This window comes from Triturus cristatus, chromosome 10, assembly GCF_964204655.1.
Source record: "Triturus cristatus chromosome 10, aTriCri1.1, whole genome shotgun sequence".
Taxonomy (NCBI): Eukaryota; Metazoa; Chordata; class Amphibia; order Caudata; family Salamandridae; genus Triturus; species Triturus cristatus.
Genome location: NC_140593.1, coordinates 114,680,734 through 114,706,647, shown reverse-complemented (window position 1 = coordinate 114,706,647; position 25,914 = coordinate 114,680,734). Strand labels below are relative to the sequence as shown.

At 43.0% G+C, this 25,914-nt stretch overlaps 1 protein-coding gene across 2 annotated transcripts in view; it reads left to right on the top strand.

Moving 5' to 3' along the window:
• Positions 1–25,914, top strand: part of GADL1 (GAD like acidic amino acid decarboxylase 1) — a 618,248-nt gene that overhangs the window by 160,143 nt on the left and 432,191 nt on the right. For both annotated transcript variants that reach the window (XM_085630569.1, XM_085630571.1), the window contains exons 4-5: positions 2,408–2,498; positions 10,740–10,846. In XM_085630569.1, coding sequence (XP_085486695.1) covers positions 2,408–2,498; positions 10,740–10,846 — 198 coding nt within the window. The remainder of the gene's footprint in view (positions 1–2,407; positions 2,499–10,739; positions 10,847–25,914) is intronic.

The window sequence follows — 25,914 nt, the reverse complement described above, 5'->3', positions numbered from 1 at the left end:
AAGATTTAGCAGAGAGATGGGTCGGTATGAATCACATGAGCGAGGCGACTTTGAAGGTTTAAGAATTAAAGCTACTCTAGCTTCGTTCCAAGATAGTGGCATATTCCCGCCCTTTTAAAAAATATGGGAACATAGCTTCACCATAACAGAAATAAGGGCTTCCATTAGCGCTTTATATAGTTCCACAGGCAGGCCATCTGGTCCTGCAGCTTTACCAGATTTTCCTGCTGCTAATACTTTCTTGATCTCATTACTTGTTATCGAGCTATTCAAGTTATGAGATTCATTCCCAGTGATTTTATTCGGGAGATCTTGGCCCAGCCAGGCCCTAATTGCTTCCTCCTGGACAATTAAATCCTCTCGATATACCTCTTCAAAATGTTTTTGAAAAGCCTCTTCAATTTCTACAGGGCTCTTAAGTAGAATCCCTGAGATATCGGAGTTTACTTCTTCGATAATTCCTCTGGCAATATCTTGTTTGTTCTTCCACGCCAAAAGCTTCCCTCAGCCCTCCCCATACTCAAAGTGAGCAAGCTTGCTAGCTTGCCACCTCTTTTTCAGCCTAGAATCGATCACCCCAGTCAGATCTAATTTAAGAGACTGGAGATTTGCAGAAATGTCTTTGTCCGACAGATTACTCCCATGAGTAATAAGGTTTTGCTCTGCCTTTTGAATTTTATGCTCTATTACTTCCACTTCAGCTCTATACTTTTTCTGTCTGACAATTTGGAGTGCCGTTATATATCCTCTCCAAAAAGCTTTATACGTGTCCCAGACGACTTCTATTGGGGCTGTATCCATATTGGTTAAAAAAAAAAAGCTTTTGTCTCCACAATTAGATTCTGAATTACATCTTCCTCCCAAAAAATAGCACGATCTAAGGTCCATCTTCTACGGATCGGCTTTACTGGCACTTTGACGGATAAAGTTACTGCCGAATGATCCGAGAGATATTCCCCCAAATGTTTTATATCCTGCACCCATCTCTTCAAATCCAGACTCAACAAGAAGAGATCTAACCTGGACTTGTGGCCATATTTCTTGTTATAAAAAGTATACCCTCTCCTGTTCCCCATTTTATCTCTCCATACATCAAACCATGCTAACTGCTTCACAGCGTTTTTAATCGTAGATCTCATTTTACAATTCTGAATTGCTTTACTTTTCAATAACCTATCCAAGGCAGGGTCTAAGACCACATTAAAGTCGCCAGCCAGAATTAACGGATCTGCAAAGTCTAACAATTCAGAAAGCAAATCTCTGAAGGGAGCTGGATTGTCTGTATTGGGGCCATAGTATCCTCCCACTGTAAATTTGTAAGCATGACACTTGATTTTAGCTATGGCCCATCCCCCCATCTTATGCACTGTACTACATTCTAGAGAGATAGCTGGATTTTATTTTGATAACTATGGCCACGCCCTTGGTTAGAATTTGTTGCATGGTGCACACCACATCTTGGATCCACTTCCTAGACTTACACAGTTTTCAGCTCGCTCTCTGTTAGATGTGTCTCCTGAAGTATGAGAATTTGTTCTGGGGCATCTCTCAAATATTGATAGATCTTCTCCATCCTGTACTTTTCTCTTAAGCCATTCAAATTCCATGACAATACCCTTAAACAAATATTCTGATCCTCTATTGGTTGGGCCATCTCTCTATTTGGGACAGGACCTTTGTGAGGAGTATCCTATCATAAGGCCATTAGATCCTGTTAAATGAAGGGCATCCAGCAAGTACGCTGTCCAGGGGCATATGTGCAAAAAGGATCTAACTTGAGTACAAATTCTGTGGGATCTCCACTACCCAGTTGTTTTGCTAATCTATGTAAATACCTTAATTGGTGTGCTTGCCTGGACCAGTTTTGTTTGTCAAGATTGGCGAAGCCATGAACACAAACACTTAGGTTTGTGCTGTAGGGAACGGGAGAAATGCATTTTTCAATCCTTGTACTTTGCTTTTTGGGTCCCAAATATTAATTCCTTTTTGTGCTGTTGCCCCTTTTAAGAATGTTGCAATAAAAAAAAGGAAACAAAGGAATTGTATCACAAAGTAGAGACAAGGAAGTGGGAAAGTAAAAAAGATGGAGTACAAAAACATGGTATATACTAAAGGGTATTTATATAGTGCACATGGAAAACTGATTCGTCTCTTGGTTCAGCCTTGGCAATGCCGTTAGAGCATTAGGGAGATTTTTGAATCCTTCATTTTAATACCTTCAATGAAGTGATACTATCTAATGACCTAAAATGATAAACTTTGCGAATGCTACGAAATTGGTAAATAACCATTGTAAAGAGTTTTAAAATGTCAATTCAGACCCCCTAGCTGGGATCTCCTTCTTAATTTGCTAATCTGCCCACCTCTCATGAGTTTGGCTAACCTCTAACATGTTTCCAATTTACAGGCCATCCAAGATTCTTTAACCAATTGTATGCCGGCATGGACCACTACTCTCTTGTGGCACGTTTCATTACAGAAGCATTGAACCCAAGTATGTAAGTACAATCTTATTGTTCATATGTGCCATCCAGTTAGAGCAGTGTCTACTTGGCTAAGGGCAATAGACTTAAGACAATGGGCTCAGTGTCCATTGGAAGATAAATCCAAGAGTGCATTTAAGTATATATAGGGTCTGGGTCCATCAGCTAATCTAAATTTGCAACTGCAGGTCTTAAATTAAGAGGTAAAACTCCCAAAACTACAATGGTGGATAATGATTGCACAGACAGATGCACTTATGATATAGAAGTAGCCAACGTGGGGAGGGTCACATTTTGACGGTCAAATGATGATGCGACATTTGTAAAGTGCACAACTGCCAGAATAGGGCAAAAATGTCATGCACATATGTCAAACAGTCTGGAGCTTTTAAAATCTTTCCACCTAAATTGTAACTTTTTTTTCAGGCGGTGGGGGGGCAATTTCCACACCTGTTGGCTATGCCCTGATACCCTGGTGTTTGGTGTTCACTTTGTGCATGATGCAGTAAGAAACAGCTCCCAAAAATTGTTTGTAATCCTGCCATCAACATTTTGCTGTTACATTTTTTTGCGATGTGATTTATATTCTAAAGAGGACGCGTCACAAAATCCCCAGTCACTGAGTGGGCGGTGTTGGTGTCGCAAAATAACCCTGCCTAATGAATATTAATTAGGCAGGTTGCTATTTCTGCCCCCATGTAATTGGCTACAAACAGAGGGGTGACAGTCTGCTTAGAACAGCAAACCTACATCCCTGCGTTGGTATAACCAAATAGGAAACATTATTTTTAAGAAGCTCATGTTCCTTAATGAAATGGTGCTGCTTTTAAAAAACGTTTTTCATTTGGAAACACACCGGGGTAGCAGGCAATTGTCCCATGGACCATTGCCAGCTCCCCCTAGGCTGCCCAGCATTACACACAAAGAGAAAGATCTCCCTAGGGCATGCTTTCCCCTTTGCTAATCGATTCCCATTTCCTTTGAGGTGTTGGTAACTGATCATTGCCTTGCAACCACATTTGCAGTTGCAAACCATTGATTCATACCTCTATGAAAGTTCAAAAATGCAACTGTCAATATTTTTAAAAACATTTTATCTCAATTATTCAGAAAAATGCTGAATGGATTTACACCAAATAGCAAAAATAAACACAAACGCCAGTGTCATTTGTCAACTTACCAAATGTTGTGCAAATTTGACCAGTAGTGTTTGAGTTATCATTTTCCTAAACTCTTTGAATAGGAAACACAAACCAAATGTTGGCACACACTGATAATATTTGTATACTTATTCAATGAACACAAATATTCATTATACACATTTGTCTTACGAATGAGCCAGAATGTGTTCTTGTACCAGTTCAGCCAACTGGAATTTGAGGGCCTGGTTCACAAAGGTAAACTTACACTTGTGTGTAAGTTTACGATTGTTTGGTATTCACAAAGGGATTTATGAGTAGTATCTTTAGGAGAGTGAAGTCTTCGCCCATAAAAAGATAGGACAGTCCTATCTTTTTATGTGGGGAGATTCTGCTTTCATAAAGATACTTCTCATAAAATACCTATGTGAAGAGCAAACAATCGTAAACTTACACATGAGTGTAAGGTTACCTTTGTGGATCAGGCCCTTAGTAATTCGAGATTCTCTTGTTGGAAGAATTTTAGTGAGAAAATTATACTTGAATGTTTGATTGGAATTGACAATTAAGATCACAAAATAGCTTATTGTAGACAAAAGTGATGCTATGGGTTTGATCTAAAACCTAAAATACACTAAAATTCCCCTATTAACGTTAGCTATGCCATCATAATGTCACCCAAATACACTGCAGATGACCAACACTCTACATGAACTCACTCATGGCATCACTGGTGATATCCCATTTGACGTCACTAATCTAGTTATCGCCAACAAGGACTTGTAAGGCAACAATGCACTTGTAAGGCAGCAATTTCAATAACACCTAATAAATATCCTCACAGAAGTCACATTAATACCTATAGCAATCATTATCATTGACAGTTAATCGGTGTCCTCACTGTTCCATTAAGAGATTACAGATGTTCCTTTGGAATGTAAATGCTGATGATAGACCATCTTTTGCAGTAAATTCCAAAATATAGCCAGAAATTCCTTAATATTCTTATTATTCTCATGCAGGTCTATGTGTATCCATATGGTATTGCCAAATACCAATGGCACAGGTAATGTTATATGGAGATTATATGTGATAAATGTGCGATCATGGGCAGTGTTCATGGTTGCATAGCTAATTATAATTAGGGAATTTCAGCGATGTTTTAGGGTTTGGATTGTAACCTTAACATCCCTTCAATTTAAACTTTTGAAAGGAATGTTTATGTTTCTGACATATGTTTTAGTTTGTGATCTTAGTGGCCAACAATATTATCCCTTTAAGAAAAGATTTTTGTGCAATGTTCTACTTTTGCCCCTGCCACAGATCCTGTCTGGAAGCCTAGAAATGAGTGCAGTTCCCTATCACAATATTCGATGGATGAGACTTTGGGATGGGGCACTCCACTAACTTTATATCTTCTATATCTAAACACAGTTTCTCTAACACCCCCTCCCAGCTTTGTCCTAAAGCATCTTGTTTACTTCAGGGAAATACTTGCTAGAAGCTAAGCTAAGCAGCACTAAACAAATATCAAAGACAATAAACAACACACTAACATTTCCAAACCAATCTAGTGAATCTAAAAAAACAATAAAAGTGCCAATATTGGTTTAAGATACCTGGAGATTTGAATCTTCAAAGTTGTGAAGTCAAAAGATGTCAGTGGGAACATTTGTGTTATGAAATTTAAAGTCAGTCTGTGTACATTCCCAAACAGGGACTCTGGAGGACATTCTTGCACCAAATGAAAAATTAAGACAATGTTGCCACCAAGCTATTCTACCTCACAGCGACCAGATGTCTAGGGGACATGTCAGTTACCTTTTAGGCTGATATGAGTAAATTGAAATCTTCCTGACTTTCTCCAGGGGTCACTAGACAAAGTGCCGTAAGCGAGATAAGTCTTGTTTTCCCTGCTTTCTGCTATTGCCAATAGCACTTTAAGATGCGAAGTAACATTTTCCTTGTCACACCCAAGGCTACCAAAGAGCTGGGAGAGGTTTCTATGGTCCATCCACAGTTCAGGGTTGGGAGGCATGCTCAGCCCCTAGCCTTCCAGTAAAGCCTCAAGCAAGGTCCAGTGCAGACCACTGCCAACTGGTCAGATGGTTCGTCATCCTTGTGTGTCACGGTGGCAACATAAGGCAAGCCTAACTGACCTTGGCACACACTTCCAGAGCAAAAGTGCCATGAGAAGCAGGTTCCTCTCAGTCCCTATCCAGGCATTCAACAAAAACTTTGCCTTAGTCTATTCTGGTATCTCCCCATTGTATTGTGGAACCCATCTTCATGCTACAAACTAGCTAGTGATTGGTGAGAACTCCTGAACCACCCTCCTTAGAATTCCTACACTACTGTCATTCCACGTTTGTAGAATGTTGCACCGTAGCTTCCTACATTCGTTGATTCAAAATGATCAGAACTCTTGCTCCAAGGCCCAGAGCTCCCAAATTCCACACAAGGACTGCCTTATTGAAATGAAGACCTATGCCGCAGAATCCAGCTATTAATATTTCTGAAAACAGGAGTTTAGGAAACAGCCTAGTTTAAAGGCCTCTCACACTGGCATAAATGTAGGAAAGCATTAACCCTGCTTTTTCCTTTGTGATATCAATGGGACCTTCCAATGCCCATATCCCAATCCCAAGTTATTTTGCCAATAAACACTTCTCCCAGCTGTTCTTCCAGCAGATCCCACTCTGTTGTGCTGTGGCAAGAAGTAGTTATCATGCCTCCCTAGAGTGGTAATTACTGCAACTGGAGGGATGTACAAGGAGTAGAACTTTCTGACTTCTGGCAGTCCTCCAGGCAGCACAAACCATGTTATTATACAGTAACATGTATTTTATATTTAGAAAAACCTATCTTTACCACTCAAGTATATATTTTTAAATAATAAAATTAAACTTTGAAGGAACTTTGTAACAGTTTTCTAACCTACACACTGAAAATATAACTTTTATTTGCAAATGGGAATGTTTCACAGGATAAGTCACCATGTGAAAATAGCACTTTGTTGCTACTTACTGTAGAGATATAGTACTTTTATTATTTAGCATGTCCCACTTTTTTACATTAAGCACTCAGCCTTGTGGCAACAACAGGCACTGAAGGGTGGTTTAGCTAATTTTAAAAGTAGGGTTATCTACCTGTTGAAAAGGGTATCTTGTCACTTGCTGCTGCCGAGATTTCAGCTGCACACTCGTGCCTACAATGGTAGGCCTAAAGCCAGCCTTGTACATTCATATATATGGATTGTATAGATGTATGCTTCAGTCCACATGTGACATTTTAATTTATATGCACTGGTGTTTTCAATGTGCCAACTTACTGTGGCGTTACTGAAAAGATAAATAAGCCACTTCAATGTAGCCAATTTGACACCATGTTTAGGGGTCAAAATACACAACTGGATGAGTAGAGTTTAGGGGTTGAAATTGTCTTTAGGGATCAGGATAGGCGGACTTTAGGGGATTTTAGGGATCTGGAATGGGTAATATTTAGGGAAGGCAAGGGTTTTTAAGGTTTTTAAGGATCTAGCATGGGTGTAGTTAGGATGTGACTGGGTTTTAGGAGTCAGGGTTGTGAAGGGGTCAGGAATGGATGGTGTTTAGGCGTGGTGAGGGGTCAGTGAATTAAAAGCGTCAAAAGTGCTTCAATGAATAAACTTTATTGGACTGAGAGTACAACCATAAAAGTATACATGTAAAATCAAATAAAATGTGTTAAAGATGCAAAGTAATTAAGTACATCCTCGATTGATAATCATTAAAAAGGATAAGAAACACTTCAAAAACATGTCAAAAAGCACTTGTTTGAAATGTAGAAGATACCAATCTGAAGTAATGTCCCCTGAAGTAAAGCACTGAAAGAAATACCTCAGGTAAAAAATGTTTTTCAATGCAACCATCACATTTATACCTTAAAAAACAAGCATACAAAAGTCAATTTTGAAAAAAAAGACTTTCGATTAATTGGTCTCTATCAAGTGGTAAATGCCATTCATCCTGCAAATTTCCATCAAAGACTTTAGGTGAAATGGTTCCTCAGTAATGGTATTCCATCAAATCGTTTCTCTACGAAACCACATATAACCGGTTCAAGTGACTAACCACTCAGCTTGTGGCCCCCTGGCCTGGGGTCAAAAGGGTAAATGAGAGGAAGATTGGGCATCTCCCAGAGTATTTCTGTGGGTCACTCCTGAAGGCCGGATGCTTTCCTTCTTTTTTATTATTGACTGTATTTATTCATTGGTTCCCTCTCTGAATAGTCTGGGGCTTGGATGCTTCATTTACCAATGGAAGGTGCTCTGAATTATCAAACGACATGAGAGGCCTCGTCCCTTAGATTTCAGCTTTCTTCCAATGACGTAGCACTTTCTTTTCCTTCTGTAAGATAAAACAAGACTTTTCCAAAGAGGTATTTTTTTGTTTAAATCTCCTTTATTGAATTTGTACGCAAACATAAGGAAGAACATTAACAATCAGGTAGTAAGCAATAAGAGGCAGATCTTAGCAGGCAAGATACAGTGTATATATCGTTAGTCCACAGTAGTGAGGTTATAAGATATGGTGCACAGAACATAGCCATAGGATACAGCGCCAAAGACCAGTTGAATTCGACATAATAGAAGGTATACTAGAGACCCCCACCCTACGTTGTAACAACAGTAGGAAGCAAACAGACAGGGTTCTCATGGATACCTGTGGCTAAGCTATTCTGAACTAACACAGTTGCATCCCCTACAAACCTATATGGGGTAGAAGGTGCAGAGTACTACAAACTACCAAACAATAGGAGACCCCTAAGGAGTGAGTGTACTAAATGTGTAAAAGCCTCTAGATAACACTATTAACTACCCCAGTAAGGGTAACCCGGCTTTGGGTTAAGACTGTAAACCCTAGTAGAATGTAACACCTCATTAAGGTCTGTCCAGACTTGGCCCCGTCCGGCTACAAGCATCTTACCAAGGACCAACTGCTTATAAAGTTGCCAAATACTGCCAGCACCTAAAGGTCAGGGGGAGGTCCCCCAATTCTGCTGGCCTGTGAAGAAATGAGGAAAGCAATGAACAGAACTCCAATACCCAAAGACTTAGAGGGAGAAAAATGAGAGAAAAAAAAGAAAGAGAAGAAGAGGAGGGAAGAGAGGATTGTGCAGTATCTCCTTGGTGTAGAGAAGCCGTGGGAAAGGGTGAGCAGGTTCCCTGGACATGGGGCCATATTCAGTCTCTTCAGAGAAAAGGGTAGGTATCCCCCCTGCTATTCCGCCTTGTCCTCACAGGTTTCTCCCCTTGGAAGTAAGGGGTCGGCAAAGAGTTGGAGGGATCTCAAGCAAGGAGGAACTTATCGGGCATGTTCCAGTTTAGAGAGGTGTGAGACTAGGGGCTGCCAAGTGCGCTCAAATTTAGCATCGGTGTGGGTTAGTCTATGAGAAAGGCGCTCCTTCGCCATGACATGCCATACACAAGTGAGCCATACCGAGGACGGGAAGTTAAAAGCCTTCTTCCAATGAAGCGCTATAAGCTGTTTCGCTGCAGTAAGCATGTGAAAGCTCAAGCGCCAGTCCGTGTGTGTCTTGGCTTTAAGGGACCTCGGACAGAGTCCTAGAATCGTTATCCCCGGGTCATTCGGTATAGGAAACCCCACCACCTCCCTAATGTGGCTCAGGATTTCTTTCCAAAATTTTTATTGAGTGGACAAGACCACCATATGTGCATGAATGAACCCTGGGAGGCCTGACAGCACCAGCAGAGAGGAGCGAAGCCAGGAACCATCTTTTGCAGCCTAAGGGGGGTATAGTACCAACGGGTCATGATTTCATACGCCGTCTCCTGCTGTGCAACGCTTTTCCAAAGAGGTATTTGATATTGGTGGGTTCTACTAGCCAGAGGAAGGCTTGCCTCCCCTCCAAAATTAGGACTCATGCATGTTCACAACACCTCTGATTAAACACGTTGTTGTCTATTTACAGGTCATTCGACAGCTCTAACAACATAGCCGTAGAGAAGCAAGTTCTTTCTTCAAGGTTTAATTTACCCGTACATATGATTACATTTGAATTAAGGCCCCCAGAAGCGTTGGGTGCCCCTTGAAGAGTTGGGGGGGCCTGCACCATAGGGGCTGCAGGGGCCTGTGTTAAACTCCTGACTCCCCCCCTCCCCTTAGAAAAAGCAGGAGAATATAAAGAGAATATCTGTAGGACAGTGAGTGACTCAATCACTCCCTTTTATGCTAGCACAAAAATAAACCTGTAAACGGAAGTAGAAAAGATCAGAGTTTTAAACCTTCCCATGGCTTCTGACTTTTAACAGGGGTTCTGATTTTTCCTTTTCTCCATCGGAAATTGTATTGTATTGTAATTGCATTTATATAGCGCTTACTACCCCTGACGAGGCGTCAAAGCGATTTTTCGGCAAGTAGCACACTTCTCTGGAACCCATAAAGGATTAGTGATGACTTGGCATGGTGAAAATGAAGATTTAGCTTGTCTTTATTTGTGTTGAACACACAGCAGGTGGAAGAAGAATTGCTCAGAAATCTCTGGCTGCTACTCAACCTTTTATCATTCTCAAATTATTAAAATGCGAACATTTTTGTTGGTTAACAGTAGATGTGCTCAGCATCAGCACCTAGCGACCACAGCGATGTGTGTGAGTGTTCTATAAAAGAGGGTGTTTTGTTATGTACCATCCTAATATAATTGGATGCTGCCAGGGGATGAAAACAGGTTTTAATTGAAATTAGCATGCATGTTTGAGAGGGCATCATTAAAACTGCTCATCGTTATTGCTGGCGTCCCTATTACCATTTGTCCTACTTCTATTGTGCTTACCCTGTGAATTGCAGGACCTTGGGGGCGTCTGCATCTGCCTTACATCTCTTTAGCAGATGTTCTGTGCGAGAACTCATAGCAAAGAGGCCATTTTCAAAGCCATCGCTGGCAAGGGTGAATTGGCCCTTTGTCTAAGGGTTACATTTATTGCGAGCACATGGTTATTACGGAAACTGTTATTAATCCCCACAAGGGTGAAATCGTACTTGATTGAAAATGAAGCCCTTGGTGGGTTTTTGTGTGGTTGATACTAACAGCTTATTTTTCTCTCTTTTTATTAAAGCTATACATACGAGGTGTCTCCGGTTTTCCTGCTAGTGGAGGAAGCTGTCCTCACGAAAATGATTGAATTTATAGGATGGGAAGGTGGTGACGGTATTTTCAGCCCAGGTACAAAAAACAATAGAGTTTCTTTACTTTGGTATATGTGAAATAGGGCAGCTGCGCGCATCTTCCCGGTAGTTGACCTTTTGAGAATATGCTCAAGGTGAAAATGTAACACAGGTGACACTGGCAGGGTCATACATTTTTGTTGAAAATGTTTTGGCACACCAGATAAAGAAAAAAACTTCACAGACGGCAATTTAGCTAAATGAAATCACTGATGACATCACAGATGACATCATCTAGTGATTGTGAGTGTTTTAAAAAATTTATGAGTGTTAAATATGTATACTAAGATCTATTGGTGAATAAGTGGGTGCCCGTTTGGATGATTCAGTGGGTACATGACTGACTGTATAAGTGAGTGATTAGGTGTCTCAGTGAATGTATGGGTGAGTGACTGGTTAAGTGAATGTCTGTACCTGTCTGTCAGTTGGTGTCTAAGTGACTGAATGGGTTGGTGAGTGGATACGTAAGTGGCTGAATGAGTGATTGATTGGCTGACTGAGAACCTCTATGGGTGTCTGTGTGGGTGGGTGTGAGTGAGTGTGTGACTGCCTGCATGGATGTGTTAGTGGGTGTGTCAGTGGCTGTATGGGTTAGTGACTGTGTGTGAGGGGCTGCATGGGAGAGTGAGTGTGTGTATGGCTGTGTGGGTGGGTGGATGTGTCAGTGGTATGTTGGTGAGTACTGGGTATGTGAAAGGCAGTATAGGTGAGTGATGGGGTATATTAGTGAATGTATAGGTGAATGAGTGAATGTGAGGGTGGCTATATGGATGAGTGCGTGCTTCTGTCAGTGACTGTATAGGTGAGTGAGTACGTGTTAGTATTTGTATGAGTAAGTAAGTGTGTGTGTGTTGAACTGTATGGGTTAGTAAGTGGCTGTGTGATTGACTGTATGGGTAAGTGACTAGGTGTTTGATTAGCTCTATGGATGACTGACTCAGTATGTGAGTGGTGGTATGTGTGTATGAGTGGATATGTTAATGGCTGTATTAGTGAGTGAGTGGGTATATGAGTGGCTGTATGGGTGCGTGAGTGGATGTGTGTGCTGATCTATGAATCAGCGAGTAGCTGTGTAAACACTGCTATGGGTGTTTGAATGGGTCCGAAAATGGTAGGGTGGAAGTTGCGCCCCGTCCCCAGGCCAATTTCAGCCCCGATGACCCCATACCCTGCGGCCAGGCCTTTTCTTTCTTTTTTTTCAATAATTTAATCTTGAACAATTCCACACAACTTGCTGAGTGGAGCATCGATGCCCAGAGTCTACCCAACCCAAAATACCCATACATCCTAGCACCTCATAGGGGGGACAAGGGCACTTGGTCGGTCCTGCACGGGACAAATAGCTCAGGATTCCCCGAGAATAGATAGAAGGGACATAAGGACTGTACGGGAATCAAGATCGCATTCCTAAACAACCAAATGGTTATCAGTGCCATCCCCTCCATCTCGGACCAATCCGAAACTTCAGGAAGTACACAGAAGCATTCCTAATATTAGCGAGACCAAGCCTGGCAGGTGTGAGGCTAAGGGAGGATCATTTCCCAAGAAGAACCAAAGTATAATCTCATGGAGCATTTATGTGTGCAGCAAGATCCGCGAGAACAAAAACCTGAGGCGATTCTTGGAAACAGGAGACATACTCTGCCTTCAAGAGACCTGGGCATTATCTAGCACACCATTGGCAGGGTTCTACGAACATTATTTTCCAGCAATAAAAAAGAACCTTTTCAGTTGCCCGTCTGGCGGTCTATCAGTTAAAATAAAACACGCAAGCTCCCTTGTAGTGACAGGAATAAACCTGAATTCACCCGGGCTGCAAGCCCTACAGATCAAAGGCCTGAAAAACATCTTACAGCCAATGCGCCTCATAATAATAAACTGCTATGTCAACCTGGCACAGACCATCATGAAAGATCAGTTGGAGGCATTGACATGGGAAATAGATGACCTCCTAAATAAATATAAAACTCATCAGGTAATTCTAGCTGGAGACTTTAACCTGAAGGACCTCAACAATCATAAGCTATCTTCAAGTTACGCTGTGAAAGCAATACACTCGAATGTTGGGCAACTACAGCCGACATTCCGGGACATCTCGAGAATCGACTATAACATGGGCAGTGAAGCAATGGCGGTTAGTTTGGAAGACTTTACAGTCGAAGATAGGTTGAAAAGCGATCACAGGCCATTAATAGCGGTGTTCATGCTGGAAGCCCCATCGGCCTTTCATGCAACAATATCGGCACAGCGGAGGCCAAATAAGTTATTGTGTACTTAAGAATGCGAGGGGCGGCGAGTCATGCACGTAACTTTTTCCTGCTCACGAGGCCTCTGAAGAGATGGTGAAAGTCCATCGAAATGCGTCTGGCCACAGGATGTATTACCGAATCGGAAGCTGCCTGTTTCGCATATATAAGGATGTTTCCTTCTTCGCAGTATTGTGCGGCCTCAATTGCTGGGCAATTTTTGGGATATATATATATATATATATATATATATATATAGTTATATCAACGCTACCAAGTGCCCCACAGGCAAAAGCGCACTCTCCAGCGTCTCGCACATGGCGTTTTCAGGTAAGGTAGAGATTTGCTGCACAAGATTACAGTTCTCCTGTTGACCATTAGCAAGCTTGACGCGTTTCTGAGCTGATTGCTCGTCTTCAGAGGCTTCGACAACAGAGTTTGTGTGCGTGACACGCCCATAGATGCTTATATTTGCCCTCCGATGGGCTACACAGCTGTGTTAATACGCAATGTTCTCTGGGGCTTGTAGTCCGTGTCACGTGGGAATTACTCCGGGATGGATACACAATAATTACAAAACTGTCTTAAAAGGCCCTGAATAGGCCTCCGAAGCTTGTCTCTACACACAATCCCACAGAGCGCTGGTTCCTTTACGTGGCTCAGAGGGATCTCGGGCCCCAGGACCCCCGAGCTTCTCGGGGTGGTGCGCTTTCTACGGCTGGGCTGCCGCATAAACATCAACGCTACCAAGTGCCCCACAGGCAAAAGCGCACTCTCCAGCGTCTCGCACATGGCGTTTTCAGGTAAGGTAGAGATTTGCTTCACAAGATTACAGTTCTCCTGTCGACCATTAGCAAGCCTGACGCGTTTCTGAGCTGATTGCTCGTCTTCAGAGGCTTCGACAACAGAGTTTGTGTGCGTTACACGCCCATAGATGCTTATATTTGCCCTCCGATGGGCTACACAGCTGTGTTAATTCGCAATGTTCTCTGGGGCTTGTAGTCCGTGTCATGTGGGAATTACTCTGGGATGGATACACAATAATTACAAAACTGTCTTAAAAGGCCCTGAATAGGCCTCCGAAGCTTGTCTCTACACACAATCCCACAGAGCGCTGGTTCCTTTACGTGGCTCAGAGGGATCTCGGGCCCCAGGACCCCCGTGCTTCTCGGGGTGGTGCGCTTTCTACGGCTGGGCTGCCGCATAAACATCAACGCTACCAAGTGCCCCACAGGCAAAAGCGCACTCTCCAGCGTCTCGCACATGGCGTTTTCAGGTAAGGTAGAGATTTGCTTCACAAGATTACAGTTCTCCTGTCGACCATTAGCAAGCCTGACGCGTTTCTGAGCTGATTGCTCGTCTTCAGAGGCTTCGACAACAGAGTTTGTGTGCGTGACACGCCCATAGATGCTTATATTTGCCCTCCGATGGGCTACACAGCTGTGTTAATTCGCAATGTTCTCTGGGGCTTGTAGTCCGTGTCACGTGGGAATTACTCCGGGATGGATACACAATAATTACAAAACTGGGATATATATATATATATATATATATATATATATATATATATATATATATATATATATATATGTATATATATATATATATATATATATATACATATATATATCACTTAAAAAACCATAGGTTTCACACATGTTATAGTAAGGTGGATATTTCACTCGTAAAAAACCAATGAAATTCCCCCGTTATAGTTAGTTCAGATAACTATAACTCGCACGCCCGCAATCCTGCTCATGATGTCACATATTACATCGCTCATGACATGGTCAGTGGCATCACTCATGACATCACTGATGACATCATCCTTGTGATAGAGTGGCGGTTGCGCGAGTTATAGTTATCTGAACTAACTATAACGGGGGAATTTCATTGGTTTTTTACGAGTGAAATATCCACCTAACTATAACATGTGTGAAACCTATGGTTTTTTACGTGAATTTGCAAGGTTTTTTAAATGCTAATTCCTAACTATAACGTGTGTGAAACCTATGGTTTTTTCAGTGAATTTTTACGTTTTTTTAAATGCTATGTTATGTATGAATTATTATACTTTTTATATATTTATTCTACAATAAACTAAAAATTTTTTTTTTTGTATGGTTTTTCACCGTGCGCGCACGGTGCGAGCACCCCCGCGATTTAAAAAAAAAAAAATTTAAATGTTTTTTTCTGCCTTCGGGGTCCTTCAGGGACCCCCTGTCAAAGGCTAGGGGGTCAGGAACTCTCAACCCTGCCCCCTTTTCACATTCGCCACCTTCCTTTTTCAATCTCGCACTGAAAACAAACAAAATGGCGGCCGACACTTCCTGATTTCGACCGATTCGAACGTTGACTGACATGTAACCACCAATCAGAATTAAGCTCGCGCACGTTAGGGTGCGCGCACGGTGCGCGCACGGTGCGCGGCTATAGATATTTATGTGCTTTAACTGGAATTTTCTCAGGAACTACTGAACAGATTGACTCCATAAATGCAAAAGGCACATCCCTGACCTGAGGACTACCTCTCTGCCAAATTTTAAGTAATTCTGTTCAGCCGTTCGGGCTGTACCTCCGACTAAAGGTCCTATGGGAAAATGCGTGGGGAAAACGCGTTTTGGGACCCCCCTTTTTTCTCGGCCCCCGCTTGACGAATCCCCCCGAGACTTTCAGGGTAGGAGCTGAGCGGAGCGCCCCATTAGCTTTGAAAATTTTGTCAACCGGCGCCAAAGTTATTCAAAATAGAATTTTGAGATTTCCTATGGAAACACGGTCCTAACTATAACCATCTACTGGCGACTGCCAGTAGATAATATATATATATATATATATATATATATATATATATATTCACTGAAAAAACCATAGGTTTCACACATGTTATAGTTAGCTGGACATTTTACTGATAAAAAACCAATGAAATTCCCCCGTTATAGTTACTGTAGGCAACTATAACTCACGCGACCGCAATCCTCTGCTGATGCTAATACTGTATTTAGACACTTATTTGCCCATATCTTCTTCCATTAAATTTTAGCTATACATATATTACAAATATTTTTTTTTCATAAAGACACATATGTCATCAGCAGAGGATTACGGTCGCGTGAGTTATAGTTGCCTACAGTAACTATAACGGGGGAATTTCATTGGTTTTTTATCAGTAAAATGTCCAGCTAACTATAACATGTGTGAAACCTATGGTTTTTTCAGTGAATTAGCAAGGTTTTTTAAATGCTATTTCCTAACTATAACGTGTGTGAAACCTATGGTTTTTTCAGTGAATTTGTACGGTTTTTTAAATGCTAAGTTACTTTACGCCATTTGTGGCGTGCGCGCCCACTTAACGCAGTTCGTTCCGTGCACGGTTTTTATCAACTTTAATAAGCCCTGTACATTTGGTGGCCTTCGGCCACCAAAAGCACAGGGGGTGAGGTCAATGTGGATAGTGTTTTTTTTATTTCGATTTTATAATTTCATGTTGCCAAAATTACGTTTTTTTTCTCTATTAATAAGCCCTGCACATTTGGTGGCCTGCGGCCACCAAAAGCACAGGGGGTGGGGTAAGTGTGGATAGTGTTTTTTTTATTTTTATTTTTTTACCGTAAGCGTACGGTAAGCTTACGGTAAGCGTACGGTAAGCGTACGGTAAGCGTACCCCGCGAAATTGCCGAAAAAAAAATAAAACCGTTTTTGCTCTTGGGGGATGTTTGGGGACTCCCTCAACATGACTATGTGGGAGGGAGTTGTCAAAACAGCCCCGTAACATGTTTTTGGCCATCATGTTTGATAAACAACACTCAGTGCGAGAGACAAAATGGCGGACGCCGCTTCCTGGTTTCGGCCGATTCGAATGTTTACTAAGATCTAAGAGCCAATCAGAATCGCGCTCGCGCACGCCACCGTAAGCTTACGGTAAGCGTACGGTAAGCGTACCGTAAGCGTACCGTAAGCGGGCTCAGATATATATATTGATTTAAAGGCTATTTTCTCAGAATCTACTGAACAGATTTACACCAAACCTACAAAAGGCACTTCCTTGACCTAGGGACTACCTCTCTGCCAAATTTCTAGTAATTCTGTTCAGCCGTTCGGGCTGTAGCTCGTTCTAAAGGTCCTATGGAAAAATGCATGGGAAAAACGCGTTTTGGGACCCCCCTTTTATCTCAGCCCCCGCTTGACGAATCCCCCCGAGACTTTCAGGGTAGGAGCGGAGCGTAGCGCCCCACCTATTTTGAGAAATTCGCGAGGATTCGTCGACCGGCGCCAAAGTTATTCAAAATAGAATGTTGAGGTTTTCCTATGGAAACGTGGTCCTAACTATAACTACCTACTGGCGACCGCCAGTAGGTAATATATATATATATATATATATGTGTGTGTGTGTGTGTGTGTGTGTGTGTGTGTGTGTGTGTGTGTGTGGGTACATATAGTACCCACACACACACACACACACACATATACATATATATATATATATATATGTATACGGACCGGACCGCACTGGCGCTGCTTCGGCTGTTCTGCTTTTTTCACGGTAGTGAATTGGTTCGTGCCCGCCTCGAGGACTGGGAGCTCCGGAGCAGTGGTGCGGTGATTTCATTGTACTTTGGGCGGCGTGTATCTGCATAGCTGCCCCTGCTGATGAAATTCCCGAGACTTGGGGCTGAAGAGGTGAGGGGGCTCAGGGGAGCGCTTCTTTGACACTACAAGCAGGATATTCTGGCTAACATCCACATCGGAATCCTGCATTCCGCCCTACCACATGGTGTAACATTCTCCCCATCCACCACTTACCTGAAGCGGAGCACTGCATTCTGGTTGTTGGAGTTCTCGACCACCTTGGGAACTACTAGCAGGGGGAGCTTCGTTCTAAAGGGCGGAGCCTTCATGATGACCAATAAAAGCGGCAGGAACATTTATCCGATAACGACGGAAGCCACCTGTTAACTTGGGCGCTGAGGAAGGCAGTCATTGCCGAAATGCATTCGCCATGTCATCTGTGATTCAATAAAGGCTTCCTTGAACTTCCCTTCTGGGTCCTGCTCTTTCGCAAGGATGAGATTCGTTTTATTTAGTCTGTGTCAGCCAGAGACACATTACTGAGACCCCCGCTTCACAAAGGACCGGACCACACTGGCGCTGCTTCGGCTGTTCTGATTTTTTCACGGTAGTGAATTGGTTCATGCCCGCCTCGAGGACTGGGAGCTCCGGAGCAGTGGTGCGGTGATTTCATTGTACTTTGGGCGGCGTGTATCTGCATAGCTGCCCCTGCTGATGAAATTCCCGAGACTTGGGGCTGAAGAGGTGAGGGAGCTCAGGGGAGCGCTTCTTTGACACTACAAGCAGGATATTCTGGCTAACATCCACATCGGAATCCTGCATTCCGCCCTACCACATGGTGTAACATTCTCCCCATCCACCACTTACCTGAAGCGGAGCACTGCATTCTGGTTGTTGGAGTTCTCGACCACCTTGGGAACTACTAGCAGGGGGAGCTTCGTTCTAAAGGGCGGAGCCTTCATGATGACCAATAAAAGCGGCAGGAACATTTATCCGATAACGACGGAAGCCACCTGTTAACTTGGGCGCTGAGGAAGGCAGTCATTGCCGAAATGCATTCGCCATGTCATCTGTGATTCAATAAAGGCTTCCTTGAACTTCCCTTCTGGGTCCTGCTCTTTCGCAAGGATGAGATTCGTTTTATATATATATATATCTATACACATTTTATGGAAGCCTATTTAGGACACAGCGAAGGTAGTCTTCAGCACTATAATGGGCCTAAATGCCACCTTAATGACCCTACTTGACACCACAGACCAGTGGTGCTGGTTCAGTTTTCAGAGTGGGAGTGCTGCCATCAATGTTACATCGCTGAACTCAAATGGAGTCTGCCTCACACAAAGAGCAAGTATTGCAAATAAGCCACGCCCATGCAGCGGGATAGTGGTAAGGGTGTAGTATGTAGATGGGGTTCCATTTAGTGGCACACTGTCACAGATATATTACTAAAGTATGGTAGCACACTGCCAATTACTGATAACACATTTTCTATTGAATTGACCACTAAATTTACACAAACATGCAATTTTACTGGTAAAACTGTATAGCGCACAAATGATAATGTTTGTAAATTGGGTTTTAGAGAATATTTGTAATTTGTGCATTACTAAGTAAAGTGTCTATCCTTTTGCAATCTTTCTTTCCTTTACACTAAAGAATTAGCAAAAATATGCTTCATTTGTGCTTTCTTAAATGCTTATTTACTTTGAAATATTTGTAAAGTTCACTTAGAGGTATTTAAATGTGTGTAGGAAGAAAACACATCCTACAGCTTTTCCTTTCACACCATCAAGATTGTCACTTTACAAAAAGGTCACTATATAAAATCCTCTCATTTTGTAGTAAGAGAAAAAAAAGTAAACACCAGTCTCCATGTTAAAAGAATAAGCAGCAATTTGTCAGAAGACTAGACTGAAATTTGACCTCTATCTTTGAATGCACAGCAAATGTGACAAAATATGAATATAATTTAAATGTATCATGATTGTTCATTCACCTTCCAGGACCCGGCATAGTTTTTTGGGGTGTGCTGCAGCACCACCAGCACACATACCTCCTATGCCTATGCCACAGACCTCTCTCCACTACCTTTTCATATAAAAAGTTGGTTACCCATTGGGCTAGTGGTGGCAAAGTTAGCAAATGTATGCAATGGCAAAAAGTCACAGTCCCCACTATCCAAAATTGACATGGATGAAATGGCTGCATTCGAAAAACTCATCTACCAATTAAATGACTGACCTGCCACTGTTTGAAGAGATTTATGGATGCTCCATAAATATAGAGGAAAGGGGACATACATTTTTATGGGTGAAATAATGAGAATTGAAATACATACATGGTGAATGAAGGGCTCCCCCTCTGGGACAGCAGTTCTTAACCTTTTGACTGCTTTGGGCTCTCATTTTATCATCACTGGAATCCGGGGACCTCCACTGTGTCTTTAATGGGGGACAGGAGATGCCCCTGCTTAAGCAATTTCTATGATTTGAACCTCAAAACAATAAACAAAAATACAAAAACAGGCATACACCAAATAAATGCTCACATATTGAAATATTTTGTTTAACTAAATATAGAAAAAGTTTTGACATTTTCCATTTTTACTTTGTTTGTTTTTACTTAATTCATTTTAATGTATTATTTTTATATTGTTTTATTCTGTAAAATAGACCCAGACCCCCAGGAGTCCTCAGAACACGTGTTCAGAGCCTCTGCTCTAGAGCACATGGATGGGGGTGTCTCTTTATTTTTCAGGAAGTGGTCAGGAAGGTTTACTAATTCCATTGCAATCTGGGTGGATGCATGGGCAGATGGCAAAAGGTACAGGTATGCACAGATATAGACAGGGGGAGTGGGAAGGAAGTCACAGGTACTGTTGAATAACAGACATCATATGAAGAGATGGTAGCATGGGTTGTTTTCACTGACATTAGGAGACGGTTTGTACATACAGCTGGACTAAGGTACCACTGAAGCATAGATAGGGTGACAAGGGGAATTGGACCACAGGCAACAAGGTATTGATGACCATCTTATGACACAAGGATATAATGGATGGAGCGCTGAAACGTATCAGACACTCACCCCCAGTCACTTTTAGATCTGTTTAAATCCATCATAGTTATTTAGCTCCCCCTGCCACCCCAGCTCAGACCCAGCCGTATGCAAATTAGTCTTGATCCTGTTCCTCATGGGAACAGTCCAACCCAATCTGCCAAGTCAGGTCTTCCCTGGACCAGAAATAAGCATCCTGGGACCGGTTTCGGGGTATAACCCCTCATCAGCCAGCCTAGCTTGAATCCAGTGGCAAAGTGAGCAAGGGACCACGTACCCTGGTATCTTAGGGTGAACAAAGCAAACACAAGGAGATGATGGACAGAGCGCTTAAACCTTTCACACACTCACCCCCAGTCACTTTCCATCATCATTCTTTAGCTCACTTCACCATCCCAGTTTGGACCCAGCTATATGCAAATAAGTCTTGACCTTGTTCCTCATGGGAACAGTCCAGCCCAAACTGCCAAGCCAGGTCTTACCTGGACCGGAAACAAGCATCCTGGGACAGGTTTCAGGGTAGATATTTCACAAAAATGATAGAATGCTAGTTTGATAGAAACCAAACCTGTGTTTCTAAAGATGGGCTGGGGGGCAGGTACAAGAGGGACGAGGGAGGGCAGTAGAAAAAGGAGGGGAATCTTTTCTTTAAAGACGAGAACCCTCCCTCACCCAAGGGTGACATGCTTCATCATTGGGTCCCCTCTTACACACAGTTACCGCAAGGTATCCAGTGTGGGCTACAACTCTCGCCAATGGAGATTGGATTTTTACCGCGAGATGGCACAGACACAGAGTATTGAGAGAGATCCTGTGATCTGAGGTAAACTCCCATAAGGTGGAGGTAAATTAATATTACCGCCTAGACACTGGACCGGACTGCAGCTGGTTCCACTGTCTATGTTACCATAACAATTAAGTATGGTCTTCATTTTATTACTTTTGTAAGCAGAGTGACATCGTTTGAGGTCCTGATGAATGCCACGAACTCCTGGTCATCTGGCAGAAACATGTTGACCGACTACGAATAGAACATCCTTTCAGTCCTTAATATCACTAGCTTTTTTAATACTGGTCTATGGGGACGCATATTAAATTAAGTTTAGTCACCCATGAGCTTGTTTTAATACACACACTTTATTCCTTTATGCACTCTGCCCCTCACCCCAATTGTCGAATTTGGGTATATTAAAACACCTCACGCTCCTCTCCATTGGCGAGAGTTGTAGCCCACACTGGATACCTTGCGGTAACTGTGTGTAAGAGGGGACCCAATGATGAAGCATGTCACCCTTGGGTGAGTGAGGGTTCTCGTCTTTAAAGAAAAGATTCCCCTCCTTTTTCTACTGCCCTCCCTCGTCCCTCTTGTACCTGTCCCCCAGCCCATCTTTAGAAACACAGGTTTGGTTTCTATCAAACTAGCATTCTATCATTTTTGTGAAATATCTATTCTGGAGTGGTGATGTGGATGCTTATATCTACTCCCTTTTTTGCCTATACCCCCTAGTGAAGATTACAGGTTGCAGGGTAACACCCCTCAGGCTAGCTTGAATCCAGTGAGCAAGGGACCCAAGTCTGGGCATACCCCATGAGGAACAAGGTTAAGACAGATTTGCAGGGCCTAATTTACTCTTTGTCACTGTCTTGGCTTTTTGACCCCCCTCTCCCCTTGACGCCAGTGGTAGCAAGGACAATGCATGGGTACAGGAGGTCAGCCACTTCTACCGCTGACTGTTCCTCTCTTTTTCACGCAGAGCAGCAAGGTGGGTTGCTGCGTTGTGCTGCGTGAAAGATTAATAAATCTACCCCCAGTTGTATTTAATGAACCAAGCCTGACCTTGCACACCATACTGCTGTTTGAACAGCAACTAATGTAGTAATGTTCGTTGTTAAAAATTGGGTCATTGATTGACTAGGGTATGAGCCCAAGCATGCAGTCAGGCAACAACCACAATCCTAGTCAGGGTAAGAAGCAGGCAAACCCTAAATGAACCTGTGTTCACCCTCTGGAATCAGTCATGCTTAACTTAGAGGCAATGTGTAAAGTATTTGTGAAGCATTTTAAACAGTGAAAAAAAAAAGATTCTACACCAGGTTAGAAAAATAGAACTTAATTTAATAAATAAAACCAGACCAAAACAACAAAAATTCAATAGTAGAACTTGCGATATACATTTTTAAAGAATAAACTAAAATAGCGCTTAGAAGCAATAAGCACTTATTTTGAATATCTGGTCGTGCCGTACTGGGACAAAGTCAAAAGTTCAGGCCAACTACGGTGGTGTGCAGGCTGGATTAATAGACCCAGTTAAGCCAGCTGAAAGCCAAAACCTTGATCCTGGCTGCACCGATGTTGAAGAAGACGCAGGCTGCAGCTGAAGGGAAGCAATGTGTTGACGTTGTTCCTCACAATGACGAAGATGCGGTGGTCCTGGCCTACGCAACAGTGGCAGTGAGTCGTCTCCGATAAGCGCAGGGGCTATGATGTGAAGTTCTTGTCCTTGTCGTCAAGGCTGTTGTCAACGGACATGCAAAAACATTGGGCAGAGCGTTGCACCATGCTAATTCCGAAGGAGATGCTTCGGATCGATTCACGTACCAGAGGCGCTGATGCACTGGTTCCAGAGATGATGCGTGGGTTTCATTGAGGCAAGCACTTTAGGCCTCTCTTCCAAAGGTTCAGGCAAGGGGTGTCACCACTTGGCAGGGCAGACTTAAAGATTACTGAGTCCAGGTGCAGCAGCAGAAGCGTTGGAAGTCCTTTAAGTCACTCAGACTTCAGACAGGAGGCAAGCCAGAAAGCCCTTGGAGACACTCTCTGTTCAAGTGATGCAGGTGCAGTCCTTCTAACCCAGACAGGGGGACAGCAGGCAGCAGGGCAGCACAACAAGGCAGGAGTCCAGCAAAGCAGCAGTCCAGCAGAGTGGCAGTCCTTTAGCAGCACAGCAGTCCTTTTTCCTGGTAGAGTCTTCACAGATCCAGAAGTGTACTGAAGTGATGGTTACAGAGGCCCAATACTTATACCCAGTTGTTCCTTTATAGTGGGGGAGATATCAAAGGCAGGTCTTTGAAGTGCACAGGTGTCCTCTATTCCTGCCCTGGCTCTAAGACTCAATACAGGGGTGTATGCAGCCCTTTGTGTGGGGACAGCACACCACCTATTCAGGTGTAAGTGTGAGGCTGTGCCCAGCTCCTCCCTCCCATCCCCCACCTAAGCTCACATTGTGTGTGGCTGTCTAGGAGAATACACAAAGCCCAGCTGTCTACCTTCTCAAACGTGTATCAGAGGCAGGTAGACGGTACCAAATGGCTAAAATAAGAAAATGCCATCTTCCTAAAAGTGGAATTTTCAGAATTCAAATTTAAAATCTGGCTTCACCGTAAGTTGTGATTGAAAATTTTCATTCCAGAGACACCAAACTTGAAAAGTCCATCTCTTTGTAGTTGAGAGTTACAATTAGAAGATGTAATAAGGTAATCCCAATGTTATTCTATGGGACAGATAGGCCTTGTATTAGTGAAAAATGAATTTGACGGTTTTTCAGTAGAAGGACATGTAAAACTGGGTTATTCCCAGTCTACCTTAGAGGGTGACTTATTTGTATATAAAGGGAAGGTTTAGGCCTGCAAATAGGTGTATCTTGCCAGGTCGAAATGGCAGGGTAACTGCACATACAGGCTCTGCAATGACAGGTGTGAGCCATGGTTAGGAGGCTACTTAAGTGGGTGGTACAATGAGTGCTGCAGGCTCACCATTGCAGTTAATTTACACATGTAGTGCACTTTACGTATAAGTAAATTAATTATTCCATTTGGGGATGAGACAATATTACCATTTTTAGGGGAGTGAGCACAACCACTTTAGTGCTTTAGCAGTGGTAAAGATAACAAAAACGAGGTCAGAAAAATAGAGGATGTCAGCAAAAAGTTGGGGGGCGAGGAAACCACACTAAGGCTGTCAGGTCTAACACATATCCCCCCCAGCTGAAAGTGGGGAAAGCTACCCAACCCCTTGGGAGTACTTAAGTGGGAGGCACAATGAGGGCTGCAGGCCCACTCGTGCCATTTAATTTACAGGCCCTGGGCAAATGTAGTGCACTTTACTAGGGACTTATATGTAAATTAAATTCGTCAATTGGGGATGAGCCAATATTACCATGTTATGGGCAGAAGAACAAGCTCTTTAGCACTGTTTAGCAGTGGTAAAGTGCATAGACTCCTAAAGCCAGCACAAACAAAGTCAGAAAAATAGAGGAGGTAGGCAAAACGTTATGGGGAACACCACGCTAAGGCTGTGAGGTCTAACGCTCGTGCTTCAATAACATTTTTCTTTTGAGTTCCTTGATGATTCTTTGACTTATTTCTTTGCTATGTTATTGCCAGGCAGACCTCAGTGAGAATGAGGATACTGACACAATTCTGTGGCACATAATGCTCAGCAAGCCCTTGCCTCCTCACTCCTCTCTTTCCTTACAGCCCATAGAAGAAAGTCAGGCACAACTAGTTGGGGACATTACAACCCTTCTCCCCTTCGTTGGATGACAGGAAGGCGGAAGTGAAACAACCAATAGGCAAGGGACACTGTCTCTTTAATATACAAGTCGCAACCGAGAGAGGGGGAAGTCTAGAACTGGCTTCAAGATTTAATGAACCAATGGGAACCAAGCGGGGCTCTCAGAGGAATGACGCAACAACGTGTTGGTGGATGGTGAGGGAGGAGACCCTGGAGGCGTTTCTGAACATCGAACAGAGCTACGGACGATGAGACGTGGTTTCCGTGCAGCAGATTGAAAACATAAGGGAGCTAACACACCTGCAACACAAGGAAGACACAAAGGAGGAGAGAGGCCCCCAGCTTCGCGGACCACCCAGCCACGTTCCAGGAAGAACATGGCTCAGCCCGGTATGGGCACGTTTACTGGGAAAACAGGAGGTGGGTGATTCTTAGCCTGGGTGGCAGTAGCAGCTCCTCCGCTAAGGTGGAGGAGCATCACCCCATTGCTCTTACAGTAGTGAAAAAGGGAAAAATAAAATCATAATAACAACGTTATTATCATTCTCTTTTTCGTTACTGCAGGCTGGGTGAGGGTGGGGAGGGGCTGGTGGCTCAGGGCAGAGGAGTGGTTTGTGCACACTTAAGTGTGCATGACTGCATGGCCGGCCAAACAGTCATGCGCACTTTGCATATTTCCCA